Raw genomic sequence first — 11841 nt, 5'->3', positions numbered from 1 at the left:
TATATATATTTATATACATATACACACACACACACATATATATATATACGCATAATATATCAACATTATATATATACTTGTAACATATTGTATACCGTTTATATGAATAATAAAGATATAATATTTTGATGTAATTTTGAAGTTGTACAACATATTTTGATATTTTAGTTTCATTTTGAAAAATAAAAAAAAGAATTATGTGAAGATATTTATTTTACTGACAGTTTATTTATTTTGTTTAATATATATTCATTTATTTTAAAAAATTGGTATTCTTAAAAAGAATTTATTAACTTTCTTTCAAATTCATTTATGTAGACATAATTTTCAATTAATATTTTACAAATAATGTGTATTTTAGATATAAATGTATTTAGATATTAATGCAAATACCAAATTATGAATTCAAATGAGCACTTGAGGTATCAAATTCAATAAATATTCAAGTAATAATATATATCTGTGATATTTTCGTCATTTTCCAAAAATATATCATCATGCTTATTAAGTTTTATTTTATTTACTTATGTACATAAATACATATAAACGTTTCAATTCGAAACTATTTATAATTTCTCATAAGTACAATACAGATGCATAGATTTATCTTATTCGTACCATGATTTACTCAATGTTTATATTTTTGTTATCAATTTTGAAAATAATCAATTTTAATGAATTGTTAACGATATATATTTCATAAATATACATATAAAGGTACATACGAGATTATGAAGTAACATTATATCAAAATTGTGGTATTTTTAGAAATATAGATTTATCAGGCATATAACCATTTTAATTTTAATATAAAATTAGTTACTTATTATTTTTTTTAATTATAAAATGTTACAATTTGAATTTAAAGAAAACGTTTTATCCTCGATTATTCATTATATTTTATCATTATATTTTGTTGATGAACTTTATTTATAATATTTATCATAAAAGAAAATTTATGTTAATAATATTTACATAACAATTTTTAAAGATAGTTTAATATAATTTTTATATTTTTTTTTTTTATTAATGTCACTTTAATGATTGGTATATAAGTTTAAAAATTTCATAGAGGTTGTACCATCTACAAGTTTGAAATCTGTGAATCATGATTAAAACTGCTTGACAAATTCAAGCGTTTGGATGCTATTGTTACGTAGTGTATGTATCACACTGTAGTGACAGCTACGTCAAGTTACATGACTTGCTCGTTTGCGGAGTTAAAACAGATTACTTCATTTACCAATTGTTCAGATCCTACAGTAAATACTTGGAAAGCAATTTACAATATTTTAGGATGGGCGTAATTTTCTTGGAACATATCGGAGGTACTCGCTTGTTCTCTTGCGCTTCCTGTGATACCAATCTTACAAACAGAGGTCAGCTGATAAGCACGCGTTTTACGGGCGCTACAGGCCGTGCTTTTCTCTTTAACAAAGTCGTCAACTTAAATTACAGGTATTCGCGTTTTTCCTTTGTTCTTTTAAATATGCTGACACAGATCAGTGTAATAATATATAATAAATTTATGTTTATAATTTTACTTTTTAAAAATTCTCGTGCTTGACAAACAAAAATGATTGTGTGAAGTGGAATGTTATTATTTTCATGTACCTAAGAAAGTAAAAAGAAGAAAGTAATGAATTGATGAAAAACTTGAATTATTAGTTGGGAAAAGATGTGTATAAATAAGTATGAGGAAAGAATCGCAGTAATCGTTTATAAAATTAATTACAAAGCTACAATATGGCGTCGTTTTTGTTTTGATACGTTCCATTGTATTATTTGGATATTATATTAAATTTATTAAAACATTTAAAAAAATTTTGTGATTTCTAGAAATTTATCAATTTCAAACAAAACTAAATTTATTGTTTAATCAATAATTTAAATATTTATAATCTTTATACTTTCATTTTCATATTGACTGTTATCCTTAGGTACATGATTTTCCTATTTATGCATATTTAGCTTTTTAACGTTATTTAGCACACAGGATACCATTCGTAAATGTACAAAATCTCAGAGAAATTGTACTAATGGAATAATCTTATATAATCCTTACCTATTCATAATTTAATTTGTCTACAATGATACACAGCGAGGTACAGGATAGAGTGATGTTGACGGGTCGTCACATGGTCCGAGATGTCAGCTGCAAAAACTGTGATGCTAAACTTGGGTGGGTGTATGAATTTGCAACAGACGATAATCAACGATACAAGGAAGGCCGTGTCATCCTGGAACGTGCTTTAGTCACAGAAAGCGATGGAATGGGCGACAATATTTAATACTGTACAAGTAGCACATCATAGGATAAGAATACTCTATAATTAGTGTAAAATCAGTTATCCTTTTTCTCAGTGTTCCTTCATCATTTGGAGTAATCAAAAAAAAAAATTGTTGTATGAGTATATGATAATTTATATTTAATATTTAATATTTTTGTAAACATCAAAAATATTTTATGGTATTACATATTTCTATTATTTTTTTAAAGTTATTTTTCATTTAAACATGTATATCATTTAAATCTGATTTGAAATAAAGATTCAATCTATTACTGTGTTAGTATTTTTAATATCATGATATTGTTTTTTTTATATTAGAATTTATTGTATAGGAAAAATAAGTAATATACAATAAATCAAATAAATTGTAATTATATATAAATATATCAAATATAAATTCATTAGAATTTAAGTAAAATTATTGACTTATAAATAATAATTTATTATAAGTTTAATTAATTATAAGCAATAGTTTAATTATATTGTTATTGCTTTATCGGCAACAATAGTAATAATTCCATGCGTGTAAGAGATTGTAGCTTTTTGTTAACAAATCGATGTGTATCTATTAAGAAATTGATAAAAAACCACAATCTTTTTTGAAAAATAAATATTTTTCAAAGAATTAATTTGAGTTAAGTGTAGCTATAAATCCATTAATAATCTTATAATCCGATCCACATTATCTTATAAGTATGTATTAAAGCTAGAAGTGAATTTAATTAAATTTTACATATGTACTAAAAAGCCAAACAAAATGATCGACATATTTGAGACACAAATGAACCGCGCCCCAAACCGTTATATGATTGGTTGTTACTATTCGAGCGAGGGCCAATGGTAGTGGCGAAGTTCTGCAACGAGTCGCGACGACGACCAGTGTGGTCACGTAAGCCCACCATACCGCATGGTGGATACATGTTTCCTTTAACTCAACGTCGTATAAAATGCTATAATTGTGTATTGTTGTTATTTTGCAAGGAGCACAACAATCCTGTGGAGCAGCCACCTCCAGCCTTGCATACGGTAATTACATCAATATATAACTAAATTATATAGTGGTAGCTCGTTGACCGATTGGAACGTACAATTTGTTGTTTGCTGTTCGGCTCAATGGCCGAGTGCTAGTCGCACAGTAGCAATGTATCCGTTACATTTATACAATATCTCTTTCATTTATTTTGTAACCGTTTCATTATCTGATTGCATATATATTTTCACTATGATGAGTGATTAATATTTACATATAAATGAAATTTTTTTTATTCTCGTTTTTTTTCTCTTCTTACTTCGTCCTTTCCCCTCTTCTGTATCCCACGCATACAAAGATACGCAGCGGTACCGATGAAAGCGACTTGAAGAATTCTACGGAAATACGAAATGAAATTTTTTTGGAAAATGTTTAATATTATTATGCGGAAGTTTTTGGTACTGGGTAGAGTTAGAATGCAGCGTCGTATTATTTCTGTTCGTAAAAAGGATCGTATCTTATCAATCGCTGTTAGAGGCATGTAAAGTCTCACACACGGTGCCATTGCACCGCCGAATGGATCGTAACAGGAAAGCTATAAATACACACGCATCGCGGGGTAAACAAACTTGACCTCAGTGGAATTCTTATCGATGTACCTATATGTCGATGCAGTGTACACAGATATTTTGAGGTTATGTTAGTTATTAGGATTCGTTATATACGTATGAAGTCTTAGAAAATTCAATCATTTAATGTTACGGAATTAATATTTTTTTCAAGGAAACTAAAACAGTACATATGATATTAAACCGAAAAAAATGATTTGAAATGTGTATTCAATTATCATAAGTTATTGTTATTATTTCTCATATATATATTATATTTTTAAATAAAGTGCAATAATTTTATAAAAATAATTAATGTTAAATATTAAAATTTACCTGCCATATACTTTCACTACTCTAGAAAGTTGATATGTTAATTTATGTTAAACATCAGTTTCATGATACTAGGTTGATGTAGAGTTATGAGTACAATATATATATTGTACAAACGAATAATTAGATTTTAAATGATAAAATTTTTTGATTTTTATTTATTATATATCTAATATATTTAATGAATACCAAATTAAATATCAATTTTTATTTATCATATACAAATTTATATATTAATAATAGGTTGATAGTTTAATTTCATGATATTACTTTTTATAATTCATTGCTAAAAATTTATGTTTATTTAATACAGACTGCTGGCATATTCCCGGTTTTACTTGAACATCATCTGAACACAAATAAATCATAATCTGCACAATACAGAAAAAATTGGAGCTTTAATATTTGCTCCTTAACATTAAAGCACTGTTAAAAATGAAGTGGTCACCCGGTGCTTTGTTCTGCGAACAAGTTGGTGAACTCACTCGAGTTTTCTCACAGTGGAATGAATGTGAGCAAACTGTGGTTTTATATGCACTACTTCGTCACATTCCTGCAGTTCAAGCAAGGTTTCTTGCACAAGCAGTGCAGCATTCCTTGCACTCTGTTTCTGAATTGGATACACAGGAATTAAATGCCAATAATCCAGGTAATTTCTATAGATAACACAATTGCATTTATAGTTATACAGATGCAAATAATGTTGATGCAAAATACTGTTGCAGCATTTATTAACTCATTGCTCTCAGAATCAACAGAAGTTGCTATAAATCAACTTTTAACACATTTGCCATTATTAAGGCCTGGGAATATAGAGTGCAAACAATGCTACTTAGTAGCAATACCAGAATTAGTAAGCCACTGTGTAACTACAGGGCAATATACTGAACAAACTCAACAACTTCTAAGTTATTGTTTGATTCATCCAGCTATAACTAGTCAAGATAGACGTTCTTTGACTCAGTGGCTTCGACATCTTGAAGAACGTATTAGTGGTACACCTCCAATACATAGTCTGGAGGAATATACTAATACTACTATTAGGTGAGTTATGAATATTGATAATACTTACATAGATATTTATTGTATTAATTTTATTTTTATTTATTTTTTTAGGTGGGATAATGCATGGCAGCGAAATTCTAAACAGCAAAATGAGCAAACTAATTTGTTTGGTACACAACCAGGTACTGCCTTTAATTTGCAATTTCCTCCACCTGTAACTCGTCAACGTAGATCAAACAGTTTAACACCACCCGTTGCTCCTCCTCATCATTTAGAAGTTGTTGATCGCAGTAACAATGTAAACTGCACAACTAAACACAAGCCACGAAGCTTCAGCGTATCTGGAGATCATACAAGTTAGTTACTTTATAATATAAACAAAACAGTAGAAATTATATTTTTATTTTATTTGAGTAATCATTGATCCCTAAATAGGTAATCTTATTGGATTGGGCCCACTAAGTCCCCAAAGCTCTTGTGCAAGTAGCGGCAGCGAAGGGCGTTCAGATGAAACATCTAATCGATCTCTTGCTAGTGGTATGAGAGGTATGTGTATATAACTTTATACATTTATAGTTTATTACTAAAAAAATACTTATAATATATGTTGCTTATTTTATAGATGTTCCATCATGGCTTAAAAGTCTACGCCTTCACAAGTACAGTTATCTATTTGTTACTCTTAGTTACGAAAAAATGCTTCAATTAACTGAAGAACAATTAGCAGAACAGGGCGTGACAAAAGGGGCCAGACACAAATTAGCCCTTTCTATTGCAAAATTACAGCAACGTTACACGACACTTCTAAATTTAGAAAAAGATTTATTACAACCAACGCGCGATAATACACAATCAGCTTCGTTTCTACAAGGACCAACGGTATTGGTTAATACAATTGATGAATTAAAAACCATTTTAGCTACACCTATGAAACCAAGCCAAGAAAACGATCCTCAAGATATACCTGCACAATTCACTAAAGTTCTTGGTAAACGTGAGTATCGCATATTTGTTAATATATTATTTAGAAATATAAGTACTGATAACAAATATAAAAATATTTTAACATTCATGATTTTTTATTTTTTAGTGTGTAGTCGATTGGCACTGGATAGTGTGGATGACGGTATTTTGTGCGCTTGCATCAATATATTAGAGAAAGTATTGCAGCACGATTGCTTTACTCCAAACCAAAAGGAAAAGGTGCAACAGTGGCGCAGCAGACTTGGAAATCCACGACCAGCTCCAAAGTAAGATTAAAAAAACGAATAATTATTTTGTATTTTCTTTTTACAAAAATAATAATTACATTGTAAAATAAGTAGCTGGACATGTGATTAAGACACGTTTGTCTATAATTTCAGATGGCAACATAATTATGGATACAATAATAGAAGGTACTGTAATCCACAGCAGCACAATAGAAAACCAAGTTTAAATTTAGGGCACATTCATAATACACACCCGCAAAACAATCCTTTTGTGGTTAGCACTCATAGAAACAGTATATCTACTCCATATTTACAAAATAATCAGAACCAAAGCGTAAATCAGAATACTTTACGTCCAGTCCACGCGACCAAAAAGCGACCTAGTTTACAAGAATCTAGTTTACAGGTATGTATTTTTTTAAGTTGAATTAGATATTTTAATATAAGTTCTTTTTGTATCAAAAATAATTTGTATTCACATTTCAGCAACTGCAAAGAACATTACAGCGTACATACAGTGCGCCGAGGGATCATTTTCTTAGTCCGAGTAGTAACAATGCGTCAGAAACAACGGAACCAGAAATCAACTCTCGCCTTGAATCTCTTTGTTTAAGAATGACAGAACAGGCGATCGGTGGTTTCGGCGAGGCCTAATAAATTCTTCATTTTTTTCATTGACTGGATCTACACAGTAAGTCCTGTTAAAAAAAGAAAAAAATTATAAAACGATATACATGTCCGAGCTCCGTTCTTTCAAAGTTAAAGCAAGACTGACTTCCGTACATCTTGCGAGTATGAAGAGACTCTGACAGCAATGATAGTGCTGACAAGTTGCATGTACAAACGTGCACACATTTTCACGCTTTAATAGCCCTACCAAATGAAATGTCCAACATTTGAGACATTACACCAAGAAAACTCAGTTTTGCGATGTCAGAATGACACGCGAAGAAAAACTTAAAAAAAGAAAAAAAAAAATATTTTTTATTATACCCGATGCAATTATACTATTTAATTGAAACTGACAGAATTTGGCAAGCCAAATGCTATTAGGAAGATAGATTCTTTCCTTGACTATTTGCTGCATCTATATAAATGTATTATATAAAGAATATATATGTATACACATATGATAGAATTTTATGGGAAGCGGATAAAAAAAAAAAAAACGTATAACATATATTAAAATGAAAAAAAAGGGGACGAAAAAGGTACACCACATTAATTGTGCGATGTTTGCAATATTATTATTTTCGTGTGTTATCCATTTCGGGAAATGGAATTTGTCTGATTTTAAGCGCCAGGACACATTATATACTAATGTAATGTAATTCATTTTAACGAACTGACTGATTTTACTTCTTTTTAACATTATTACAATAATTATCTTTTCATTCTACTCTCTTATCACCACCGCCGCTATTGCTATTTTCTATCGCTATCGTTTATTATTATTCTGATCGATAGCTATTCACTACGCTATCATTATCGTCATGCTCATCAGTGTCTTTAATATTTGTCATATTATTATTACTATTATCATCATTATTATAGTTATTACTACATTTATTACTATGTAAACTCTTATTACTGCTGCTGTTACTACCGTTTCTCTGGGTGACCACTAACACCATTATTAATATGCTTTCACGCTGTTGCTATTTTTACCCTACTATCGTTACGGCTGTTTCTACTATTATCATCTATCAGCTATGCTATTACTATTACCACTACAGTAGCTCACACAACTACTCTCACTATTATGAGTACTGCTAATACTACTATTATACTCTCTCCACTATCGCTGTATTATTACTGTATAATTCTCCTTGAAGAAAAGGAAAATCATACTTAAAAGCGAGAAAATTTGTCACACAATATTACTTCATTAGATGCGTTGAAAGAAAAGAGACGGAGAAGAGATGAAGCATCATCGCTGTACATGTTTTAAATTCGCCTTCGCTATTATGCTGGGGAAAAGAACAAAAACCATGACATAGCGGTGTGTATGCTTTGTAGTTTGCGCACAGATCTCGTGATGTTTTACACTGGTATGCGAAGAAGAAAATAAGAAAAAGAGAGAAAGAGGGAAAAAGAGAGAGAAAGATTGTTACCACGTGTCTCTTCTTTAAACTCGTGGTTAAGGCTGTAACAAATAAAACAAAGAAAAGGATAAAAAGATTGAGGAAAAGGGAAAGTGGATAGAAGAAGCCGTAAACGCTATTAATAATAGACGGATTTTTAAAGGCCTTAAAAGGGTGTATCTGGAGCTAACGAATGCTAAGAAGGGTATAAGACTAAATAATTAGATATACACATGTAGCAAAACGCGTCGAGGAATGTGAATTGAAGAAAAGAATTTGCATCATACATCTATGATGCGACATCGAAATCTGTGGCTTTAAATTATAAGCATACATCATACTACTCTATAAATATGCACTCATTAGCACTTTAAACGTAATTACGTCGCGAGTAAACGTAGCATAATATTTTTCGCGCAACAAGAATAGAGAGGAAGAAAAAGGAAAAAAAAGGTTGAAAGGAAGATGATTGGAAGCAACATGAGGGAAGATCATGAAAAAATACGAGAAAGGTTAAATTTAATAACTAAATATAATAGTATTAGCGATAAACTGATATAACGTATCGATAAACAATACGCGAGACAAGTAAACAAATAAATAAAAAATAAAAAAAAAAGAAAAAAAAATATATAAACGAAAGACTGAACAATTCACGCGCCGTGAGCCGTGTGGTGAATTTCGGACGTTTTTGCATTCGTTTAATTCTCAAACAACAGCTGCACGGCTGCGTGAATAAAAACAATTGGAAGACTGCGGAAGGAAAAACCTGTCAAAATATTAAGAATTAGAACGAAGTGCGAGAGGAAGACAGAATGAAAATAAGACCGAATGAAAGAAAATGGCTGAAAGAGTGGGAGAAGTAGAATACGCTTGTGTGTGCGTGTGTATGAGAATATATCAAGTTAATGAAAGAGTAATTTGCTAACTGTATATCTAGGTTGTAACGATTTATTCTGACAATTATACTCTTACTAGGTCATGAATCTACGTAATGGCGCGCGGTGATTTCTCGATTAATTAATTAGCCTGTCCGAACGAGAAGAATCGTCTATACGGAACAGATTAGAGGAACGATGAATCGATATGATATTTTGCGGTAATTATTTGTTCCCCCTATACTCTTTCACCCTTTCAATAATTGTGAGAAAAGAAAAAGGAAAAGAAAGAACCGATTACGTTCATCGTACTGACGTACGTACATACACAACGTGCATGCGCGCGCATACATACAGACAGAACTCGTATCACACGACACTATATATGTATATCTGACTAGAATCCCAGAGATGTTCGACATACACATAGAGACAAACGTGTAATAATTTTTCAGGAGAGACGGTCAAACGCTAGTCAAACGAGAATACAATTTCTAATTTCTACCAGTTTTAAATGTGTATAGATATTATTTGTACATTTAATTGCGCAAAACGAGAAAAGAAAACAGGAGAGAAAGAGAAAGAGAGAGAGAGAGAGAAAGAGAGAGAGGGGGGGAGAGATGAAAGTGAGGGCGTACGTGCGCGATTGAAAAAAACAAAAACAAAAAAATGCTAAAAAAAAGGTGAAGAAGTAAGAATAATAAAGATTGAGAGGGAGAAGGAAAGAGAACAAGAGAGAGGGAGAAGGAAAGAGAACAAGAGAGAGAGAGAGAGAGAGAGAGAGAGAGAGAGGGGGAGAGAAAGAGAAATACAGAGAGAGAGAGAGGGAGAGAAAGAGAAATACAGAGAGAGAGAGAGGGAGAGAAAGAGAAATACAGAGAGAGAGAGAGAGAGAGAATACAGGTGAAGAAAAAAATATGTACGACGACTTTTACGTCACGCATGCAAAAAAAAAAGCTGAAAGACTGCTTCCAAACGACTTCAGGAAACTCGTTCATCGTAGGATTTATTATTTCGTACTGAAACGCAGTATCTAAATAAATGCGATCGATTTTAAAAGGGCAGGACCTGAACTAGCTAAGAAACGCAAAGAGATATTATCCGCATCAAGCGAACGTGTATGATAATAAGGAAAGCAAAACCTAAAAAGAGGTAAAGATTTGTAACGAAAGCGTGATTCTGCCAAAGATCGACGGCCGCTGAATGATTACGAACGAAGAAGGAGGAGCATGAAATCCGATACGTCTATCGACGTCTTTCTCCGTTCAAGGAAGACTTTGTTTACTAATACGAAGCAAGGCAGTTATACATCACGCGTAGACGGAATACGAAGAAAACATTGCGCTTATAGTACTTACGCTGTCGTTATATCGAGTTCACTGTTTTGGCGTGGACGGAATTCCACGAATTCTCTCATTTAGTCATGAGAAAACCAACTAACGCAGTGGAATCGGTCGCTTTCGGCAAAAACACAGCTTATTGCGATTCGATGGCATCGAATGGATAAGACGATGTTAAAATTATATTCTTATTGTCGAAATTATTGAGACTTGGCTGCAGCATCTTTTGAACGGTTTGCCAGCGTTACAAAATTTCGTTTCTGTGTATAACGTGTACTCGTATGTTCGGTAGAAGAAACATTGTGCGGATATTTTAATATTCCATTAAAATTGGAAATTAAAGAATATCAAAGTAAATGAACTTAAAGTTAAAATTTTTGAAATTTGGAGTCCAAGAACTTAGAAGTATTGAACTACATATCTCAATTTTGAATCTGTTTTTATGGAAATTTGTAAAGTGACATATGTGACCTTGGATTTCGATATATTAACGAATTTTGACATTCAAAGATTAATTCTAGATTACACCATGTTTCTTCCATCTAAAATATTTATAACCTGTGGATCTCTTGCGAAATTAGCTAGCTTTGTCAGTGTGTTACGAAACGTCTGAGAAAAGTCAGCTGTAACGCTGTCAAAACGTGGGAATATATTTCCAAAAAGATTGGTTCGATGCATAACAAGAACCTTGATAATTTCGATCGTAAGAAATCGGTTCGTAAAAGCTTCTAATTCCCGCGAAATTTGAAATTCTCCTTTCGGCGGGAACTGTGAAAAATGACAGGCCGTCACGTGATGGATGTAGACGTCTGCTTCGTTACACGAGACTCGAGGATCAGCCGCCATACTTATCCATTCGTTGCATTTGCTTTCAATCTGCTTCAGTGGAGAACTCGTGCCACGCGGGGGACAAACGAGTTACTAGAACGCCATGTAGCACAGGATATTCTCTTTGGCCGGATGCTTGCGTTTCAGGTGATCGACTACTTAGAACGTACACGTAGTATATATCTCGTCAAGCGCGAGAGAAAATGAGAGATAGAACACCTAGCGAAGAACTCGTTTCGAAGACGAACGAACAACGGGAAAAAATTTTCACTAACAGCGTGTATATATATATA

The 11841-nt window shown here is 31.9% G+C and overlaps 2 protein-coding genes across 2 annotated transcripts; both read left to right on the top strand.

Moving 5' to 3' along the window:
* Positions 1 to 1157: 1157 nt before the first annotated feature.
* LOC108549282 (protein yippee-like 5) lies at positions 1158 to 2302 on the top strand. Its single transcript, XM_017902601.1, has 2 exons — positions 1158 to 1458; positions 2102 to 2302. The coding sequence occupies exons 1-2, from the start codon at positions 1298 to 1300 to the stop codon at positions 2289 to 2291; spliced, it is 351 nt and encodes a 116-aa protein (XP_017758090.1). The 5' UTR covers positions 1158 to 1297; the 3' UTR covers positions 2292 to 2302.
* An 824-nt stretch (positions 2303 to 3126) lies between these two features.
* LOC108549600 (protein Smaug homolog 1) lies at positions 3127 to 7831 on the top strand. The gene is made up of 9 exons (XM_017903073.1): positions 3127 to 3317; positions 4516 to 4851; positions 4928 to 5246; positions 5319 to 5563; positions 5643 to 5753; positions 5830 to 6201; positions 6298 to 6457; positions 6572 to 6824; positions 6905 to 7831. The coding sequence occupies exons 2-9, from the start codon at positions 4638 to 4640 to the stop codon at positions 7070 to 7072; spliced, it is 1842 nt and encodes a 613-aa protein (XP_017758562.1). The 5' UTR covers positions 3127 to 3317; positions 4516 to 4637; the 3' UTR covers positions 7073 to 7831.
* The last annotated feature ends 4010 nt before the right edge of the window (positions 7832 to 11841 follow it).

Source organism: Eufriesea mexicana, unplaced genomic scaffold (genome assembly GCF_001483705.2).
Source record: "Eufriesea mexicana isolate 0111107269 unplaced genomic scaffold, ASM148370v2 scaffold474474812, whole genome shotgun sequence".
Taxonomy (NCBI): Eukaryota; Metazoa; Arthropoda; class Insecta; order Hymenoptera; family Apidae; genus Eufriesea; species Eufriesea mexicana.
The sequence above is the reverse complement of the archived record's forward strand: the minus strand, read 5'-3'. Positions and strand labels throughout refer to the sequence as shown.

What these genes read in the sequence shown, in the direction of transcription:
- LOC108549600 (XM_017903073.1), top strand. Translation starts at nt 4,638, where the DNA reads ATGAAGTGGTCACCCGGTGCTTTGTTCTGCGAACAAGTTGGTGAACTC. An exon ending in TCTTGCTAGTGGTATGAGAG is followed by an intron (nt 5,754 to 5,829) that starts GTATGTGTATAT and finishes CTTATTTTATAG; the next exon opens with ATGTTCCATCATGGCTTAAA. An exon ending in TACAAGAATCTAGTTTACAG is followed by an intron (nt 6,825 to 6,904) that starts GTATGTATTTTT and finishes TTCACATTTCAG; the next exon opens with CAACTGCAAAGAACATTACA.
- LOC108549282 (XM_017902601.1), top strand. Translation starts at nt 1,298, where the DNA reads ATGGGCGTAATTTTCTTGGAACATATCGGAGGTACTCGCTTGTTCTCT. An exon ending in GTCGTCAACTTAAATTACAG is followed by an intron (nt 1,459 to 2,101) that starts GTATTCGCGTTT and finishes AATGATACACAG; the next exon opens with CGAGGTACAGGATAGAGTGA.